Below are 21,655 nucleotides of genomic sequence, written 5' to 3'. Positions count from 1 at the left end.
CTAAGGAAATGAAAATTACATATTCTCTGTTCGAGAGTTTTGGATTCGGTCTTTTGCTTCTGCGTCCTTTCTCCCTTTTATACCTCATAGACGATCTTTTTGTGATTAACTACTCTAAAAACTGCTTGATCGTTCTATAACTACCCACTTTCTTTGTAGTGGTCATTTTGTCATGAAACTGCCTTTTAACTGCTGCCATTATCTTTCATCGTTCAACTGCTTTCGATTGAATTCCTTGAGTCGTGGATCGTGATAAGACTACTTTAACAACTGCCTTGATAACTGCATTCCTTGATAACCACGATGCGTTATATTTGTTGATACCTTGGGCGACTTGAAGGTTTGGGCGAGAGTAGAATAACAGCTCTGGGCGACCGTATGACGCTCCATTCGTTCAGATTCTGGGCGACTTGCAAACTTGGGCGATGGCGTTACCGCATTCTTGGGCCCCTTATTTGGGCCTTCACCTTGATTCGTTCGATTGGACTTCGTTCTTTGGGCTATCCGATTTGGGGATCCTTCAATTGGGCTTTACTCCTTGGACTGTTCGATTTGGGCTGAATTTTTATGTGTCAACAGAAGTAAATGAAATTCATATTTGTCCAAATGTAATTCGAAAATAATTTAAATTATATTTACTCTGTAACGATCCTAAAACTTTTGACTTCATACTCCATGTAAAATTTCATATTAAAATGATGTAAATTATATTGAGAAATTTGTCGTACAAAAATAATAAAATTTAATTAAATAATTGAAATTTTCTAAAGAAAAGACAAACTAAATGTCAATTTTTGAGATGTACATTTGACGCATGTTTAACTATTTTCGATATTTATTTGGACATTTGGTATGACTACAACGTAGCTCACGAAATGAGATTCTAGATGACATAGGCGACTTATGGATTCGGTTAAAGTACAATCGTCGACGAATTTTTAAAGTTAGTATATTATTGAAATTCTCGAAATATTAGTTTGAGACGGGCTACTTTGACGCGTCGTAAACTTTTACTGTAATTGGATGTTTAATGAGCGAAAGACTACGTCGTAAGCACTTCGAAATAATATTAAAAATGTAATGTTTCGATGTCATTTTGCATGTCGTAATAAGCCCGTCAAAGTAGACCGTAAAGGGCAACTACAGTTCTTTTGAGAAAAAAAAAAGGAAAATCAAAAAAAATTTGTGGGGTCACTTGACCCCACATGACACATGTGGGCCAGCCCCTGTGCCATTAGATGTGCAAGTGATTTTAAAGTATCTGTTGAATTCTGACTCCCATGATGAATCGTTTTGGGAAATCACATTTCCAAATTCTTTTTCATCAAAGCAAAGTGAATGGTTGATGGAACTTAAGTTTTTATATCACTCGGTGCTACCATGCCAGATATGAATTTCTCGTCTCTCGCCCTTCCTCTTTTCCAACTGATTTTGCTGGAAATTTCTCTTTACTTTCTGAATCCCAACTTCGCGCGTGTCCAACTTATAAAAAGTACAATAGAAAGATGGTTGTTGAGATTGGAAAAATGTTTGAAATTTGTGTTGATTGTGGCAGAGATTTGCTCATTGATAAGTGAACTGCATTCTTGCATATAGTTCCTTGCCATGTCTTGCTCAAGAATAACAGCATCAGATTGAATTACAGTCTATGCTCTCTAGACATCTCTACAATGTGAGGAAACAGAATTGCAGCTCACAACGAAAACATGAATGATAATACTATGTTCTTGTTCGTAACAGATGAACAGGTATTGCTCGAATTTTGTTCGAACTAGCGTAAGAAATATTAGAATCCACCAATTAATGGGAAAAATTAAAATATTATTAATTAAAAAAAGAATGTGAACACATATTTAAATACTCAAAACAAATCCTAATCAAAACCAAATCCAAATCCTGATTTTGTAAATAAATTCGAATAAAACTAAAAAACTGCTAAAATGACGAAAATTCGCTCAGACTAACTCAAAACAGAAAAACGTTAAAATGAACCCATAAATGATGAAATTTGACCCAAAAGTTTGATGATAGCTGAATTTTCATTCGACAAAAATGTGCAGAATCGAAAAAAGCTTCCAGATTGAACTTGCTTGACATGCATTATTGTGCATCCATCTTATTCCTTCGCTTTTCTAATTGATTTAGGATTTTCTCTTCTAACTAATCCAAATCACACAATATCTTTTGGTGCTATTCGGGTTTATCAGGAAAAAGGGTTGAGGGATAAGGACAGATACAAAGCTGAGATGTTGGAGTACAAATCATCCAGCTACCATCTCCAATCTCAATAGGATTACTTTTTTACGTCGGGGGTGTCTTTTCCTGAGAGCAATATGCCACAAAATGCTTCCCATCAAAATTTGGTGTCTTGTCTATATTTTAGTCTTTGGTTTGTTGGAAAAAATGAGTGAACGAATTACTTTTGGCACAATTTTCGGTGGGACCCGTTGGTCCAATTTGAAATATCAAAGTTGATATGTGTTCTCTTCCACGAGAACATCGAAGTCATGTATTTATTTGCCAAAAATGAAGCTCGGGTGAATGAGAAATTGGAGTTTAAAGTGAACCATTGGAAATGGTCTATGTTGGTGGGAAAACTATAGCTAACTTTGTCCCACATAGGAAAAACATAGAAATCAAAACCACTTTATATATGGCTTGCATTAGAATGGTGTAATCATGTGTAGCATAGATGCTCTCTCCACGTGCGCGCATAGGGGGATGCAAATCACGGACAAAAATAGCTTTCGGACCTTGAACTTGGGTGCGGACGCGACCTGTGGACTGAACGGAACAAAAATTGGCCAGTTTGGATTGTCCGCATTTTGTAATTTTTTTTTTCCAAACGACTTTTGAGTGTCTGAAACTCTTGAAACTCCAATAGTCGAAACCGAAGTGTAACTCCGAAAACCGCAGTGGTTAATGCAGAAACTAATGGACAGATTCAGTCTATATGATTTCATTCAATTTCCAGCAATTTATACACTGCCATTTTTGTCTGCCTTCGTACAGTTCTATTTTCTGTTTTGTTCCCTCCCCTCCTATGTCCATTTCAGTAAAGTGATATTGTTCGAACACTCGCCCAGTTCGTCGGAGCAGAACCGCGGTGCTCGAATTCTGCTGGTTATCGTTATATATTGGGAGACAGACGCTCGAACTAAACCTCTAGCACTACGGTGAGGGAGCAAATTTGTCTTAAGAAAATTGTGTTTACACAGGCCTCAGGGTTAAAAGTTTATTTCCAAATATATATGATTCCAGTTTGAGTATCTGTGCTTTAATTATTTGCAGATTTACGCGCTTTCTGATTTTATTTAGCTTTCTGAAATTTATACTGTTTTTATATTTCTGCAAATAATATAATTTATCATTCTTATTCAAGTAGTGATTTAGATAATAGTATGTATCTAAGTAATTTGTGAAAAATAAATTAAGAAAAAATTTATCTGAATTTTTTCGAAATTGTGTTTGTGCAAATTATATGAAAACAAACACCAAATTCTATATTATCTAAAGTTATTATATGAAAACAAATAGTTGTAAAAATTCTGTGTTTAATTCTCCACCAAATATGGTGAGTTGCACTGTCAAATACGGTGAGCAGTTGCCAAATACGGTAAGCAGTTGCCAAATACGATAAGTGTGAATCCGGTGTCTGAAACACAAATATGGTATATGAAAACCCAATTCCACACTATACACTATCGATTAAATATAACAACAAACTTAAGACAAATTCTTAATATATATTGGTAGTAAATAAGTTTATTTGTTTATTGGAAACTAATAATTGTTTCATTTTCAGAAATGGCTGCCGAACTAACCAACATGAATGTGACACAAACTGTTCCTGCTGGAAATCGAGTTATGGGCTCTACTATGGCTCAAGGGCCAAGCTCTGATGTGGCTAACTTGCCTAGTCATGTTGTGAGTCAAACTGTGGCTCCAACAACTGGCCAAACGGTTACTGTTCTGGTTAATCATGAAGAGAAATCGAAGAAATTCAATGGATTGAATTTCAAGAGGTGGCAGTAGAAAATGTTGTTTTACTTGACCACCTTGAATCTTGCGAGATTCTTGACTGAGACTGCTCCTGTACTCAATGAAGGAGAAGGAGATATTCAAGCAGTCAGTGCACTTGATGTTTGGAAGCATTCAGACTTTTTATGCCAAAACTACATTATGAATAGTTTAGCAGACACCCTATACAATGTGTATATCACGATGAAAATTGCTAAAGAGTTGTGGGAGTCTTTGGACCTAAAATACAAAATTGAGGATGCCGAGGCTAAACAATTTATAGTCGGTAGATTCCTAGACTATAAGATGGTGGACTCCAAGACTGTTATCAGTCAAGTGCAAGAACTCTAAGTGATTTTTCACGAAATTCATGCCGAAGAGATGGTGTTGAGTGAAACCTTTCAAGTGGCAGCAATTATTGAAAAATTGCCCCCCCTCCCGCATGAAAAGATTTCAAAAACTATTTGAAGCACAAACGAAAGGAAATGAACGTTGAAGAACTTATTGTTAGACTTCGAATTAAAGAAGACAACAAAAGTTCAAAAAAGAAGTGGTTCAATCCTAGTGTGGCTAAAGTCAATGTTGTGGAACATGGTCAAAGCAGTAAGACTTACAAAAACGAGTTTGGCCATCCGGTGGAAAAAAGACCAAGCACAGATCGAAAGGTGGAATTTCTAAAAAGAAATTTCAAGGAAAATGCTTCAATTGTGACAAAGTAGGCCACAAGTTTTCGAAGTGCAGAATGCCAAAGAAGAAGACGAAAGAAGCAAATGTGGTTGACTACATGACACAAGATGTCTCAGAAATAAATCTCGCAGCCATCATTTCTAAAGTGAACATGGTGGGTTCAAACCCTAAGGAGTGGTGGATTGACACCGGTGCTACAAAGTATGTGTGCTCTGATAAAGAGCTGTTTGCTACGTTCGAAGCAATTGAGAACGGGGAGAAGCTGTTCATGGAAAATTCAGAAACCTTTGAAATCAAGGGTCAAGGAAAGATGGTTCTAAATATGACCTCAGGAAATGAGCTGACTCTCAACAATGTGCTATATGCACCGGAAATTCGTAAGAATTTAGTATCCGGGTTACTTTTGAATAAGCATGATTTTCGAATTGTATTTGAGTCAGACAAAGTCAATCTATCAAAAAGTGGAATGTTTGTCGAAAAATGTTATGTTTTCGATGGTATGTTTAAGTTGAATGTAATGGTTGTGAAACCAAAAATGAATAAAGCAAATTATTCTACTTACTTGCTTGAGTCTTCCAATTTGTGGCATGGTAGACTAGGATATGTTAACTATGATACTTTACGTAGACTAGTTAACTCGAATTGCATACCCAAGTTCCATAATGATTCCGAATATAAGTATGAAACTTGTGTTGAGACAAAATTGACAAGGTCATCCTTTAAGTCAGTTGAATGGAACACAGAATCACTTGATTTAATTCACAGTGATGTTTGTGACTTCAAACTTGTAAAAACAAGAGGTGACAACAAGTATTTTATTACTTTTATCGACGATGACACAAAATATTGTTATGTGTATCTGCTGAAAAGCAAGGATGAAGTTATAGAGAAATTTGTTCTCTATAAGAATGAAGTTGAAACTCAACTTAATAAAAAAATTAAGATACTGCGGAGTGACCGAGGTGATCAGTATGGAGCACCGTTTGCCGATTTCTGTGCACAACACGAAATCATACATGAAACCACCACACCTTATTCATCACAACAAAACGGTGTAGCTGAACGAAAAAATCGTACATTAAAAGAAATGATGAATGCAATGCTAGTAAGTTTTGGGTTACCTCAGAACATGTGGAGGGAAGCTGTGTTATCAGCAAATTACCTTTTAAATAAGGTGCCCCGAAAGAAATCGAAAAAGACTCCTTATGAGTTATGGAAAGGAAGAAAGTTTACCTATAAGCACTTGCGAGTGTGGGGGTGTCTTGCAAAAGTAGTTGTTCCAACACCAAAAAAGGTAAAGATAGGCCCAAAAACGATAGACTGTATCTTCATTGGCTATGCACGCAATAGCAGTGCTTATCGATTTCTTGTGTATGATTCAAAAATTTCAGACATATACAAAAACACGATAATGGAATCGATGAATGCTTTATTCTTTGAAGAAGTATTTCCATACAGGTCTAAAGAGGAAGCCAGCTCCTCTAAACGAATATATGAAACAATTATTGAAAATAGTCAGGACAAAGAATTAGAAGAGGAGACTGAGGTTAGACGCAGCAAACGGGAAATGACAGAAAAGTCTTATGGTCCTGATTTTCTGACCTATATGCTAGAAAGCGAACCTCAAAGTTATCAAGAAACTATGAATTTCTTGGAAGGACCTCAATAGAAAGATGCCATTAAAGGTAAAATAAATTTCATACTGCAAAATCATAAATAAGAGCTAGTGGAATCCTCCTGGATGCAAACCACTAGGCTATAAATGGATTTTCAAAAGGAAAATGAAAGCAGATGGAACTATCGAAAAGTACAAAGCCAGATTAGTAATAAAAGGTTACAAATAAAGAGAATGTCTTGATTATTTTGATACGTATTCTCCAGTGACGAGAATAACATCTATTAGGGTGTTATTTGCGATTATTGCTTTGCAAAATCTAGAAGTATATCAAATGGAGGTTAAAACTGCTTTTCTAAATAGAGATTTAGAAGAAGAAATTTACATGGAACAACCCTAGGGATTTTCGTCACCAGTACAGGAAAAAAACGTTTGTAAACTGGTGAAATTACTATATGACTTGAAACAAGCACCCAAACAATGACATGAAAAATTTGACAATGTCATGATAGAAAGTGGATTTATAATTAATGAATATGACAAATGTGTTTACGTCAAAGACACTAAAGATGGTTATGTCATTTTATGTCTTTACACTGACGACATGCTTATTGTTGGTAGTAACAATAAGATGATTGAATCCACTAAAAATATATTAAATTTGAGATTTGATATGAAAGACATGTGTTTAGTTGATGTTATACTTGGAGTCAAAATCTTAAGAACATCAGATGGGCTTGTTCTAAACCAGTCACATTATGTGGATAAAATTTTGAAAAAGTTCAGTAAGGATGATACTGGCTTAGTCAGAACACCAATAGATACAAGTCAACATCTATCAAAAAATAAGGGTGAAAGTGTCTTTCGAGTAGAATGCTCAAGGGTTATTGGAAGTCTAATGTACTTAATGAGTTGTACAAGATCAGGCATAGCCTACACAATCAGTAAATTGAGTAGATATACGAGTAATCCAAAAAATGATCACTGGAAAGGTATAGTAAGAGTATTGAGGTACTTAAGATATACTCGTAACTATGAAATACACTACACCAGACATCTAACGGTCATTGAAGAATACAGTGATGCTAATTGGATATCTAATATAAAAGACTCAAAACCCACCAGTATATATGTGTTCACTTTGGGAGGTGCTGCCATCTCGTGGAAATCCTCTAAGCAAACGGTTATAGCTAGATCTGTGATGGAATCTGAGTTTATAGCCCTAGATAAATGTGGTGAAGAGGTCGAATGGTTGTGCAACTTCTTAGAGGATATTCCAAGATGGTCCAAACCTATGCCTGCAATTTGCATATATTGTGACAGTCAATCAGCAATAGGAAGGGCACAGAGTAACATTTATAATGGTAAGTCTAGACATATACGTCGTAGACACAATACTATTAGACAACTACTCTCAACTGGAGTTATCACAATTGTCTATGTTAGGTCAAATGATAACATTACGGATCCGCTAACCAAAGGGTTAAATAGAGAGTTAGTTGGGAAATTATCGAAAGGAATGAGACTCAAGCCCTTGAAAGAATAAGTCATTATAAAGGAAACCTAACCTAGTTGACTGGAGATTTCAAAATCTATGTTCAAAGGGACAATCTAATTGTAAAGACTTGATAAAATCACTGTGGACGTATCACCTCCTGTCCATTCCTATGATATAATAGTGATGCCCGTAAGGATGAAGGTTAAGTAATATGCTTTTAATGATTCTTACGCGTCGAAAATCGAGCCAAGTAATGCGGGTTACTTGTAATAAGAAATTACCTATGTGAGAAAGAAGTGGGGCCGCTTCTAAGAGAATTGTGTGGGGCTCAATTCTTAGAAACTCTCATAGAACCAGGCATATATTCATGGCCAAAACGAACATAATAATGAGAACTGAAGGGTGTTAGGAAGAATCATGTGTGAAGTGTATCATCGTTTACACAAACGGCAGAACAATTCAAACATATCGCGTCTACTAATCAGCCAGTAAAGTAAATATGATTTCACAAGGAAAGGTTCAAAGGGTAACACTTACCTATCTTATATAGGCTTCAATCGTTGAACTTTATCGCCAAGTCTTATGTCTCACGTTTCGTGTCTCTCCCAATTTTCATTCATGTGGGGGATTGTTGGAAAAAATGAGTGAACGACTCACTTTTGACACAATTTTCGGTGGGACCTGTTGGTCCAATTTCGAATATCAAAGTTGATATGTGCTCTCCTTCGCGAGAACATTGAAATCATATATTTATTTGTCAAAAATGAAGCTCGGGTGAATGAGAAATTGGAGTTTAAAGTGGACCATTGGAAATGATCTATGTTGGTGGGAAAACTATAGTTAACTTTTTCCCACATAAGAAAAATATGGAAACCAAAACCACTTTATATATGGCTATGCATTAGAATAGTGTGATCATGTGTTGCATAGAGGCTCTCTACACGTGCGCGAGCAGGGGGGTACAAATCACGGACAAAAATAGTCTTCGGACCTTGAACTTGGGTGCGGGCACGACCTGCGCACACGAATGTCGGACCGAACGAAACAAAAACTGGCCAATTTGGATTATTCGCGTTTTGCAATTTTTTCAAGTGACTTTTGAGTGTCTGAAACTCCTAAAACTCCAATGGTCGAAATCGAAGTGTAACTCCAAAAACTGCAATGGTTAATCCAGAAACTAATGGTCAAATTAAGTCTATATAATTTCACTCAATTTCCAGCAGTTTATACACTACAATTTTCGTCTGCCTTCGTACAGTTCTGTTTTTGTTTCGTCTCCTCCCGTGTCCATTCTAGTAAGGTGATATTGTTCGAACACTCGCTTAGTTTGTCGGAGTAGAACCGCGGTGCTCGAATTCTGCTGGTTACCGTTGTATCCTGGGAGACAGACGCTCGAACTAAACCTCTAGCACTACGATGAGGGGGCGAATTTGTCTTAAGGAAACTGTGTGTACACAGGCCTCGGGGTTAAAAGTTTATTTTCAAATATATATGCTTCCAGTTTGAGTATCTGTGCTTCAATTATTTGCAGATTTACACGCTTTCAAATTTTATTTAGCTTTCTAAAATTTATACTGCTTTTATGTTTCTGCAAATAATATAATTTGTCATTCTTATTCAAGTAGTGATTTAGATAATAGTCTGTATCTAAGTAATTTGTGAACAATAAATTAAGAAAAAATTTATCTAAATTTTTTCGAAATTGTGTTTGTGCAAATTATATGAAAACAAATACCAAATTCTATGTTATCTAAAGTTATTGTATGAAAATAATTAGTTGTGGAAATTCTGTGTTTAATTCTCTGCCAAATACGGTAAGTTGCACTGCCAAATACGGTGAGCAGCTGTCAAATACGGTAAGCAGCTGTCAAATACGGTAAGTGTGAATCCAATGTCTAAAACACAAATACAGTATATGAGAACCCGATTTCACTCCATACACTACCGATTAAATATAACAACATTGTTTTCGTTGTCTCTTCATTCTCTTCAAGTGAAGTGTGGCAAAAGAAAAGGAAGGAAAATTTATGTATTGACTCATCATATTCACTATGTAGGAACTCTGACATCAGACGGTGTCGAGTGGAAGGGTCATCGCTCAACGGATGAAAGTTACTCTAAGGGATCGTTTGATTGCAGAGATGGAATTTGGATGGAAAGAAAATGAATTTCAGGAAGTTGAATTGCGTAAAAATTGTTTTCCTAAGAATTGTAAATTATTGTGTTTGATTGGTATAATTTTTCATGTGAAATTCATTGAAATAAAAGTGTTTTTTTTTGTGTTCGTTTGTCTTTGTTTTACATGAAAATTGTTAATTAAAGGGATAGATTTTACTCGTATTGGGGATGAACTTTATTTCCATTGCAAAAAAAAAAAAAATTTAAAAAAATCATCTATCTTTTGATATTTGTTTGGCTTTATTTTACATGAAAATTGTCAATTTAAGAAATATTCTCTTTTACAATTGTTTTTAAAATTTGTTTTCATTGCCAAAATTTTTTAAAAAAAGTAATAATAAGCTAGAAAATTAATTTCCACCAAAATGGTGGGAAAACCAATTCAACCAAAACAAGGAAAAGAGGCGCGTGGGAGGGGAGGCAAGAAAACCAATTGCTAGGAAATTTTTGGCAATCAAACAAGGAAAAAGTGGGAATTGAAATTAGAATCCCATTTTCTATGGTAAAAAAAGGGTTATCAAACATACCCTAAGAATAACTAGCGGGGGCATACAATTTGTAATGATTCCATTATTAATGACAAATACAGAGGAAAAATGAAAATCGCATTTCATACGATTTAAAGAACGATAATTACTTAAATACGTTCGCATCGTCGAAAAAGCCAAAGGGTCAACACTCCGAGTCAACGACGCCTTTGATATCTAGGGGTCATAAACCGATAGAAAAAATTATCGTAGAATCTTGTCCTTAAGTTTTCCCCTTTATGAGGTAAAAAGATCTCCAGGATGTGTGATGGCTAGCAAGGGAAGGTAAACATTAAAGAGCATCTTTCGTCCCATAAAAATAAACTTGCTTTCCTTTCTCATCCAAATTATAAACAACTTTCTTTGTTTAGAGTATAATTGATTTCTAAGTTTTCTAATATACCCCTATTTGATGTGTCTTGTTATATATATATATATATTATTAATAATAATAAAATATTCTTATGAAAACAATTATATTATATTTCATTACATTCTATTTTTTCTCTCCTATTTTAAAGCTCTCATTGATTGGAAACGTATTTAATTATGGTAATTAATACAATTAAAGAAATAATTAAATGCAAAGAGCGATTTTGATGTAAAAGGTTGGACTTTGTTGACCAAAAAATTCACTGCCCTTTTGAATATTGTAGTCTTCAATTTGATTTTTTTTTTAAATAAATAAATTATCCAAAATGTTAATATCCTTTTAGGAAAATTATATAGAAGGCATGGGATTGAGAAGAGCATCATAACTTTAAAGCTTCATTTGGCATGTATTTTGAGAAGTGAAATGGAGATTTTGAGACCTAAAGTTGCTTTAAACTCTGACTGAAATTTATAAAAGTGTTTTTCTACTTAGAAAAGGTTATAAAGAAAGTTGGTCCAATATAGCTTTCTCTATATACACTTTCGGAAGAAGAATTTTTATATAAATTAATTTTCAAACACTAAGTAAATTAGTTAGCAAAAGATGAATCCAAGTCAAACATGCCCTTAATTCTTTAAGCCCTTATTTGGTGGATATTAAAATCAGATTTTTAGTAGATTTTAATTAAAGTTCATGAATTGTGAAATATGTGGTTAAACTTGATTCTTTACTTTAATTTAAATTAAAATCTTGATTTAACTCCCGTCAAACAGCGCTAAGACTTCCAGTGGTATAAAACATCCTTTCTGAATGCACACATAAGAGAGAGAAAATATTATTTGCAATAAAAAATTGACAAAAAGTCCTAACAAATATTGTGATGCTTGTTTATTAGTCAAATTAGAAAGGAAAAAGGAATTTATTTTTTTTATTTTTTTTTACCTACAATCCCAACATTTACACTTCTTGTAGCGATTCGCCAGGTCACCAACACAAGCAACGCTTTGAGGCACCGAAGTGCCTAAGCAGTGTACCAGCATAAAGCGAGGCAAGAATCCGAATTGGATAGCATCGGCATAAACAAAGCCGAGCCGCATCGCCTAGAACATAGGCTTGTTGGTTAGAGTCCATGCTTCGGCATAAGATACATATCTTTTAGCGAGCATCTATCCAAAAATAAAATCTTATGAATGATGGTTGTAATATTTCTGCAGTAGACGCAATGTGTCAATTCGAATCCAGAAAAATTAAGGTCGGGTTTGGGAGGGATTTTGAGAATCGATTTTTTGACCGTTAGAAGAAAAGTGGGTCCACTTGTGAGAGAAGAAGTCAAAAATTATGACTGAAATAACGGTCAAAAAATCAATTTTTTTGTGTAAAAAATCTCTTCCAAACAGGCTATAAAGGTTTGTCCACCTACAAAGTGATAGATGGACGTTTATAAAGAGACACTTCGGACCACCATATGATGTCACTTGTTCTCCATCTAAGGGTTCTTCCACCTTTTTCTCTATAAATACTTGCGCTCTAAGCCTTTGTATGGTAACTTCATTATTTTTAGTAACAACAATTTCTCCTCTCCCTTGAGATAACATAAAGCTACCGGAATCAATTGTGAACAATTACAATCACTTACTTGATCGCCAGAGTGTTTGTGGCCACAACCACCATCGTCGGGATTGGTCACGAGCGAATCGCTCTTTGTTGTCCCCATGGAAGTTCATTTTCCAGGGTCAACACTAACTTTTTTTATGGGTTCATGCATATCTTTGGAGATAGATTCCAAAAAAGGTGAATGGGTAGAAGAACGTGACAGTCAATTTCCACACAGCAGTTAAGAAATTGCCCTTTCATTTCTGTTTTTATTTTTCTTTTCTTATTTCCTTTTTCTTCATTCTCGTCACTGATCTTGACGTGGGCTCTCAATGTAAACGCGTCTTGTGGATGACATGCATTATACGCACATATATGAGCTTTTTTCCTAGACAGAAGAATCGTCATAGAGTAATCTTTTTTCAGCTGGGAAACTGTGTTCATCTTCTCTAAGTCTTTGATATATAAAATCTGCTACAAATTCGTTTCACGTCTCTTTCTATTTGTGTTTTGTTTAGGGTTATTTCTGTTTGTTCAGTTCTTCAGAATTTTCTTTTGAGCCATTTCTAGTATTTTTCTCTCAGCAAATTTCAGCCATCACTGTCTCGCAACTACTCCGCAGTTCATTTGCCACCTTTCCCTTTTTCTTTTATAATATATACACACACTGCAGTGGAAAACACGCCCTCAGCCGAGGTGGGGTTGTTCTTGTGTTCTTCTCAATGGTGGATGATCAAGATATTCAGTCACAGTCAATCAAGAATAATGATCACAAATCCCAGGTATGCGGGCCTCTTTTTGGAGAAGAGAATATGTGGATTAAGTTGAAAATTTCAAAAAATGAAGAGGAAAGAACTAAGGAAGATCAGAATTATGGCTTTCAAGAGAAGGATCAGATGTATAATAATAAAAGGGTTTGTCGGTTTTGTGACAAAGTGTTTAGTTCAGGTAAAGCTTTAGGAGGTCACACGAGAATTCACTTTCAAGCCAACAAAGATCTGGTTTTCAACAAGAAGCTCAAAGCCCATAAATCCGTCAAGTACAAGAAAAAGCGGTATCTGCCTGAAGATGAGGATAGAGTTATTGATTTTGTGAAGAAGAAGTTCGAGGGAAACAATAAGAAACAAAGTTGTAAAATTTGTGGTAAAGATTTTCCTTCACAGAAATCACTGTTTGGGCACATGAGGTGCCATCCAGAGAGGGATTGGAGGGGAATTCAGCCCCCTGCAATGGCAAGAAACAGCTCGCAGTCATCTTCTTCATCTGATGCTGAAATTCAAAAAATAGATGATCAGGTTGATTTGACAAAATCATTGAAGGGTTGGTCAGTGACTGCCAAGAGAGGCCGCAGGGTGACGGTGGCATCAATCTCAGAGATTTCAAGCTTGGAGGATGATCAATTGTGGGATGCTGTTAATGATCTTATGATGCTTGCTCATGGGGGTCCATTCGAAAGTACCCTAATAAATAGGCAAAAGGTTGACGACATTATTATTTCTAAATCGAAGAAGCAAATAGTTGAGGAATTGAGCTCCTCCAACTTTGAAAATCTTGAATATTTACAGGTGAAAAGTATCACAGAGATAGGTGATTCAAGAACTGGGCATATCCTTGAAAAACCCATAATAGAATTCGAGCATAATGATTGCTTAGATGACAAGAAGATGTATTTAGAGACTAATTATGGGAATGTGACAATCAAGAACAAGAAGAGAAGGAAAAGGGTGAAATTGAGTGATTTGGAACTGGTACGAAATGGTAGTTCAAAGTTGGCACTGCAGCCTGATAAGTACCGTTTCAATACTTGTGACAAGTCCTTCACAACACACCAAGAACTGGGTGGCTATAGATCAACCCACAAAAATATCAAGATTTGGGTCGACGAAATTTCCAATCCCATTGTCCAATTGGCAGATGAAGCTAAAGAAAGTGAAGCTAGCAATATATGCTGGAGAGTGCTCGATTTCGATCTCAATGAGGTTCCTCCATCTAAAGATGAAGCTGGTATAGAGTCTTAACTTGTAGTGAATAATTAAGGTTATGCATCTTGTTCTTGTAATTTCCTTCAGTCAATTGAACTTGATTCTTGATACTTTTGACTTATAATTAGCTTATTAGCTAAGATCTTGTTAATCGATGCAGATTTTTGCTTCTTGCTAATGTTTTTGATTTAGGTCGATTCAATCATGGGACCATGGTTCTCGATATTGTCTTTCATGAGCGTATAGAGGCTGCTAACACATAATACCCTTGTCAACTTAAGTCTTGGGGACATTTTGTTCATCATGCTTGTCATCTCTTCAAAAATAATTGATATATTGATGTTTTAATAAAAAGTGAAAAAAGTTTCTTAAGAAACGTACATTTTATAATTTCTCATTATGAGTTATTGCCCTTGTCGAGTCACATTCTTTCCGAAGAAATACATTTTTAAACAGTATTTTGACATCATTTCAACCACACGTTCTTCAATAAAATAATATTACACGAAAATTAAAAACTTTTACTTATTTTTTAACCACACATTTCCTATCAATACACTATTCAAAAATTCATTTTCTCCCCAAAAATGGGGCTCAAACAAGGGCATTATAATTATGCCAGGTGTGGAATTGGGAGTACATTCCACATATAATTCATCTACGTGTGGGGTCGTTGGAAAAGGTCTCAATGCATCCTCTTTGCGTTAATTTTAAATATGAAACCATATAAAGTTGAAACTTCTTTATGAAAAGTATAATGCAAATTCATTTCTTTGAAACTATGTTGGCTTTCTTCTAATTCATTAACTTACAAATCGGTACATGTGACACACACATGGTACGTGTGTTTGCTCGAGCTTTCGTCGGTATAAATAGCTAATAAATAATTTTCAATTCGTGTATACTCTTGAAGCAAGTCTTAGAACGTCTCATTTATTGATGCATACTAATATTTGACATGTGTGTGTGTGAAGTTGATGTTGAGTACTGTAGAATCGGAGGTTGGAAGTAAGTGAATAGAGAAATCCCAACTACTTTCTACACATCATTGTGACTAAGCCCCGTTTGGCCTCAATTTTGTGGAAATGAAAATGAGTGAAATAGTATTTAAAAAAAGAAAAATGAGTGATTGAAAAAAAAAATTAAAAAATTTCAATTGACGTGTAATATTATTTTATGGAAGACTGTGTAGTTGAAAATAGAAGAAAAAAATGAAATATAATAGAATGAAAATTAATGAGAGCCAAACAAGAGCTAAAGCAAACCTATGCTTTTGACTTTCTATACATAGCCCATTTGGCCGGGCTTTTGACTTTTAAAATTACTTTTGAACATGTTTAGATAATTTTTTTAAAAGCATTTTATTTGAGTAATATAACTTTTAGAAGAAGTTTGCTTAAAGTAGTTTTCTTAGAAATTTTTTTTACAAGAAGCATAAGTAAAACCTCCCGTTAAATAGACCCTTATTTCTATTAGAATTATATACATTGTAACACCTTGGTGAAATTAAGCAAGATTATGGAGAAAATAAAGCTACAAATAAGAGTTGTTACACTTCCCAAGACAATGGATGTGGTAAATCAAGCCAGTCAATGCAAAAGACAAGTCAAGTTTGTAATAAAAATTTGGATTTTGCCGTGTGTACAGGGAGGGAGTTCACGGAACCCACAATTGGGGGTTGAATTTTTTACGAGGTGGGGCCCACCTACTTCTGGAGGGGTTATGTGAAACCCTTCCTTGTACACACAGCAAAATCCTAAAAATTTAGATATATTTCAATTAGATCAAACAAGACAAGATTTACTATAGTCAGCCATAATATTTAATGATGTACAAACCACCAACTTATGCTACTGAAGGTCGAGTTTGAAGGCCAAAACTCGAGCCACGGCAAGTACCAAGATCAAAACTAATAGCTTAGACTCCGAAAGATTTATCAACTCAATGTCTCGACATAACACGCAATCAACAATTGAATCAAGGAGGGACTTGCAAAGAAATTTTACACTTTTGTCTGGCATGCAAGTCATACAAAGCCAAATTGAATCTCGAAAATGCATGTAGAATATTACAATGCCTACTAATATATCATTGCATATAAGCAGAGAGACATTTCTAATTCTCCTAGGGAACCATCGCTCCGTCACGTGCAATAACTCTACCATCGAACTAAATATCTACCACTCGTGCATACAGACATTTTTTATGCCCGAATAATCAACCAATTCGAGTTATTCTCAATATTATATTCACCCTAGTGCAAATGAGACCCACAAAAAATAATTATAGAATTCAAAATTGAGTTTAGCAAACCAGTACTGCACAACCAGCTACCATGTAAATTAACTAATAAAAACAGCCAACGCTCATGTTTGATCTGTAATCTACCTCTGGAAAGAACTAGTAAATACTCACACTAGATTTAGAACATTATAAACTAATGAAAGAGAAAAGAACGACCCAGAAACTCTTCTTAGAACTAAGTGGGAACAACCCCATCATAATTTGGAGAAATATCGAAAATAAAGAATCCCAGGATGAGTAACAATATTACTAACTGTATTAAGAAATATGAGGCGTACTTGCATAGCCTCATCTGCAGTTTCAATGTCTTTTCAGCACTTGCAATATCTTCACAAGAATTCACCAACTTCTCGGCTTCTTTTTCAAGCATTGAGGCCTTGTTTTTTGTATTCTCAAGCCTGTTCAGCTTCAGGAATTGCTCTGAAGCCAGAGATATTTTATCCTTCACAGCACCTCTATACTTTTGGGTAGTTCTTGATATTGCCAAATATTCAACTTCAGCTTCAATTTTCAGCCTAAAGAGGTCCTCAAGTTCTGTTCCCATGTATTTTCTGTTCACTGCTTCTATAGCCTCAGAGTGCAAGGAATAGAAAGAACTATGCATATTCTTGTCAGATTGTATTTGCTTGGAGGAGCTAGTATCCTGGAGTTTCAGATCGATGGAAATGAGCTCCGAAGGTGAGTCCTGAACTGCACCATCAACTGAAACATCTAATAAAATTCCAACTTCCCGAAACTTCAGTACCTCTGCAGAGATATACCAACACATTTTAGCAAAAGACATATCAAGAATGAAAATGAACACACAATCAATCTTGAAACATTGTAAAGGAACTCCACTAATCTATATCATGCGAACAAAAGTAGCAACTAGTTTCTCCACAGGATGCAAAGATTTTCAAAAGTCATGGTAAATGAAGTAAAATGCACTACTTAATACATGTCTTGCATATTCTGATTTCAAATCCTGAACCACCAAAATAAAACTACACAGACAAAGCTACAGAAACAAAGGAAAAAGGCATGTGCAACTGTGCTATGAAAAAAGTTATGAAGATGTCCAATTAGAAACCAATGCAGCAACAATGGCACTGACAGTGTCCCCTCTTCATGTTAGAAATGCTCGATACAAAATAAAAATTGTAACATTCGACAAGCAATGACTTACATTCACCAATTAAGTGATGGCAAATATTTAATCCAAGGATTGCACATTTATTATAGTCTTCAGATTTTACTTTTCAGGTGTACATTTTTACTTACGTGATAGGCAAAAAGTCTAAAGGGTAAGACCTAAGAAACTTGATGAGTCAACAAGAAACAGTAGAAAAGTTTGCAGCTGGCTGAAATACTCAGACACATTCTAGTGTTGGCGTAGTAACTCAGAAGAGTTTCCAAATCATGTAATAAATTCTGCCGCCCAAGTTGGACCAAAAAAAAAAAAAAAAAAAACTCAACAATATCAATGTTCTTCCAAATTTGTTCACTGTGTTGATAAAGGCTATGGCGCTATATTTACAGTTGTAGTAATTTCCAGACTAAATAGTTCTCTTGTATACTCAAAGAAGTAAAGTTTTTCAGTCGGTTCTGCTCTAGATTGAACGCCATATACTGCAGCAAAAAATTCTAAATTACCTTCTACTTCCTCTTGATTTTCAGTACATTTTTCTTCTAGTTTTACTTGACTTGTTATCTCGGGATGTAAGAGTTACAAAAGTACAAATGTATACATACAGCATCTTTGAACACCTCAAAAGGAAGAAATACAAATATTCTGATTATTGGCAACCAGCAATGTTAGTCTGCTTTAAATGATCCAAAGAGAATGCTTTTGGTCATCTGTATCATGGTCCCCAACCAAGAGCCTTGGCCTTCTTTCTTTTCACCCTTGGGGATCACAGTCATATAGATCAAAAGACACACCCTTCCCCGAATATAGAAAAAAATGCAATAACTTCAACCTCTATATTATATTTCTAATACAAGAACACATGTCAATTTGACCAATTTAAAAGCATATTACTTAAACACATGATTTGACTCAGGCTTAATCTCCCATATTGTGGAGCACAACCATCGCCAAAAGGTTATAAATGTGAACAAAGTTTTTGGAATATGCATGCGCGTTTGTGTGAGTTGATATTAATATTAATGTACATTCAGGGAATAACTAGACTAACAAAAGAAGCATTATAATAATTTTAAGCACAAAAAAAAATTTAAATAAATAAATAAATAATAATAAGAAGAAGAAGAAGAAGAAGAAGAAGAGAAGGGGATGAAGCTTTTCATTAGCCATTTGTACCTATTACCAGAGATGTGCTCTTATCTACCTGTAGAAGATCACAAAGTACAGGATATAAAAGTAATAACTATTCAAACTAGGATAATTATCAAATTGTGCAATTTAAGAAAACGAATAGACCTTTTCCTAGTGCTTCTTGTGCTGATTGGAGTGTATAAATATGTTCAACTAGAGGATCAACACCGGCATGAAGTTCATCATAGTTTTCTCCATCATAATTCAACGACTCTCCACTTTGAACTCTGTTACTTGCAGAGTCATTTGCCTGCATAATTGCAAAATTGGAGGTTCGAGAGTCAGATTCCAGGCTGGAATGAGAGTTTTTCTTCTCGATTTTGACCTGCTTTCCTAGCCATCTTAACAGTCTCAAACTGACCATTTCCTTTCTTCCACTTCGATTCACCTGTCTGGCTCTTATTGAGCAGAACTCATGCAACAACAGGAAGCTCGTACCTTATCCATGGTGTGCTGGATGCTGTGGATGACTTGCTAATTTGATTATTGCAATTTTGAGAATCCATTCAAAATCAGTAAAGGTTGGACCAATCATTGACCCAGAATCACTAAAACCCCCACTTACAGGTGACACAGACCCCTCATTATTTTGCTTCCTCTCAGTAAAAAATTGCATCCTTTACAGGAATTCGACACTGAATACCAAAAACCAGTGTCGTTATCCTGCCAGTATCAACACAATTATCAGCACCCTTATTTACTTCCTTCTTGATCCTTCTCCATGTCTTCAAGACACGCTCTTTCCTCAGTAAAGGGGAAGGAGATACTTCCTGTTGCACCTCCAAAGGAGGCAAATTTATTGATTATCTAACTTCAATTCCTTTTCAGAAAGATAACTCATTATTTTTCACCACGCAATACCCACTGCTATGAACCTTTTTTTCACATCACTAATACTCTTTCTTTCAGAGGCAGCTATGGTAGCAATTGCTTTATTAACTTCCAGGGGTGCAAGCACCTATAATTTTCTTTCCAAATCCATTAACCGTCAAAATTCAGCAAATTTAATTGTGTAAACCCTTCGAGCTAAATATTCAGATCAAAATCGAGACCAAGTAACCATCATTCCAGCTCATGAGATACTCGAATATAAAGAAAATTCTCCAGAGGAAAATGAATTACTTTCCGGTGATATCAAATCCCAATTCACGGAATTAATTTCTTCAATAATGAACTGGAAAACGACAAAAATAAATGCTATTAAAAAAATAGAGGAATTGAGCGTACCTTGGGCTCCATAAATGAGCGTTGAATTTTGAGAAGTAGTGTGAAGAAAACAGTAGCCTAGATGATGGGTGGATTTGGAAATTTACATGTACACATAGAATTATCCTTACATATTCTTCATTAAACCTGTAAAATTTGTTGATTTGACTGGTTTTTGATTTTTGAAGATTAATTGCTGCGATAATTGGTTAATTGTATGGATTATGCAGAACCGAACGTGGACAGTTGTGGAGATGAAGGGGCCCACGAGGACAGAAATGGAAGACGGGAAACACATGGGATCCGAGTTGGCGAGTCGAAGTAGCGAGTCAAGTGATAAGAATAATAATATCTAATTAATATAATCAATTTAAAATATTTTAACATCAAACTACTTTGATTTTGTTTACTCTCTTTTATTTTGCAAGATTTCAAAATAAATTTAATTTATGATAGGAAAATTTATTTCCTAGTATGATTTTGTTCTGTATTTTGACTAGGAAAATCATGACTATTGGAGGCCCTACCATACAAGAAAACTCCGTCCGCCTCGAAAATTTCAACTCTTCACTCTAGTTCCTTACCGTTCACCTCGAAATTCGACAAGATAAGTGGCTAACTCCTCGTCCACTCTAGCATTATCTACACACTAAAACACACTATTTGGTGCAAAGATCATCAGTCCAAAAAATATTCATTGACCGTTTGCACTTCAATGAGCAATTCAACTATCGGAATGGGATAGAATGAGTACAAAAGATAGGAGTGCATGGATTTGGCTAAGATTTTGAAATGGGGAGTAAAAGGGGCCAAGATGAATCCAGTGGACCGGGCCCAAGGTCACACATTCAACATAATCATCTATCAAAATGCATCGTGTACACAAAGTAGGGAATAACATTTTCTTTCTTTCTTTCTATTTTTGTGGGATGCTAGAAATATACAAAATAAAGTAAGGGTGTGACTTCACAATTACAATAGTAGTGGGGTAATTACCAAAATTATGAAATATTACAGGTTTGCCTTTCATCAAACAGTGACAAGAAGTATTGATTATTTTAATGTTCAGGTTCTGTTGAAAAGATAGCATAACAATGGGAAGGGACAAAGGATGGCCCATTTTGGAGCATTTTTCAAACTTCACCATACACGTTCCATCAGCATTTATTTCAATACGTGACTACTGACTAGGATAGATATATAGAATAATGCTACGTAACTTAAAAAAAAAAAGTTAAACCCCAGCCTTAAGAACTTCCACCGTCTCGTCTCTAAAGTTTTGAGAGGAAGGTAAATCGTGAAATATGTCCCAACAGGTTAAGGAACAAGAGCTGCCTGTACAATGCACCTAC

General features: G+C 35.3%; 1 protein-coding gene across 2 annotated transcripts; it reads right to left on the bottom strand.

The window, feature by feature from the left end:
• Positions 1-16,740: 16,740 nt before the first annotated feature.
• On the bottom strand, positions 16,741-20,534 carry LOC111370732 (WPP domain-interacting protein 1-like). 2 transcript variants are annotated; one of them, XM_022992585.1, is made up of 3 exons: positions 20,325-20,534; positions 19,203-19,347; positions 16,741-17,524 (listed from the first exon to the last, which is right to left on the bottom strand). In XM_022992585.1, the coding sequence occupies exons 1-3, from the start codon at positions 20,334-20,336 to the stop codon at positions 16,953-16,955; spliced, it is 729 nt and encodes a 242-aa protein (XP_022848353.1). In that variant the 5' UTR covers positions 20,337-20,534; the 3' UTR covers positions 16,741-16,952. The 2 variants fall into 2 exon arrangements, with proteins under 2 accessions (XP_022848353.1, XP_022848352.1); XM_022992584.1 differs by lacking the exon at positions 20,325-20,534 and having other exon boundaries at positions 19,203-20,318.
• Between the last annotated feature and the right edge of the window lie 1,121 nt (positions 20,535-21,655).

The sequence above is a fragment of the Olea europaea genome, chromosome 21 (genome assembly GCF_002742605.1).
Source record: "Olea europaea var. sylvestris chromosome 21, O_europaea_v1, whole genome shotgun sequence".
NCBI classification, from domain to species: domain Eukaryota; kingdom Viridiplantae; phylum Streptophyta; class Magnoliopsida; order Lamiales; family Oleaceae; genus Olea; species Olea europaea.
The sequence above is the reverse complement of the archived record's forward strand: the minus strand, read 5'-3'. Positions and strand labels throughout refer to the sequence as shown.

Bases quoted from the DNA above. Each gene is read 5' to 3' on its own strand.
- LOC111370732 (XM_022992584.1), bottom strand. From the start codon at position 19,461: ATGGTCAGTTTGAGACTGTTAAGATGGCTAGGAAAGCAGGTCAAAATC. The intron at 17,525-19,202 runs GTCTATTCGTTT...ATATCTCTGCAG, and splicing joins ACAAGAAGCACTAGGAAAAG to AGGTACTGAAGTTTCGGGAA.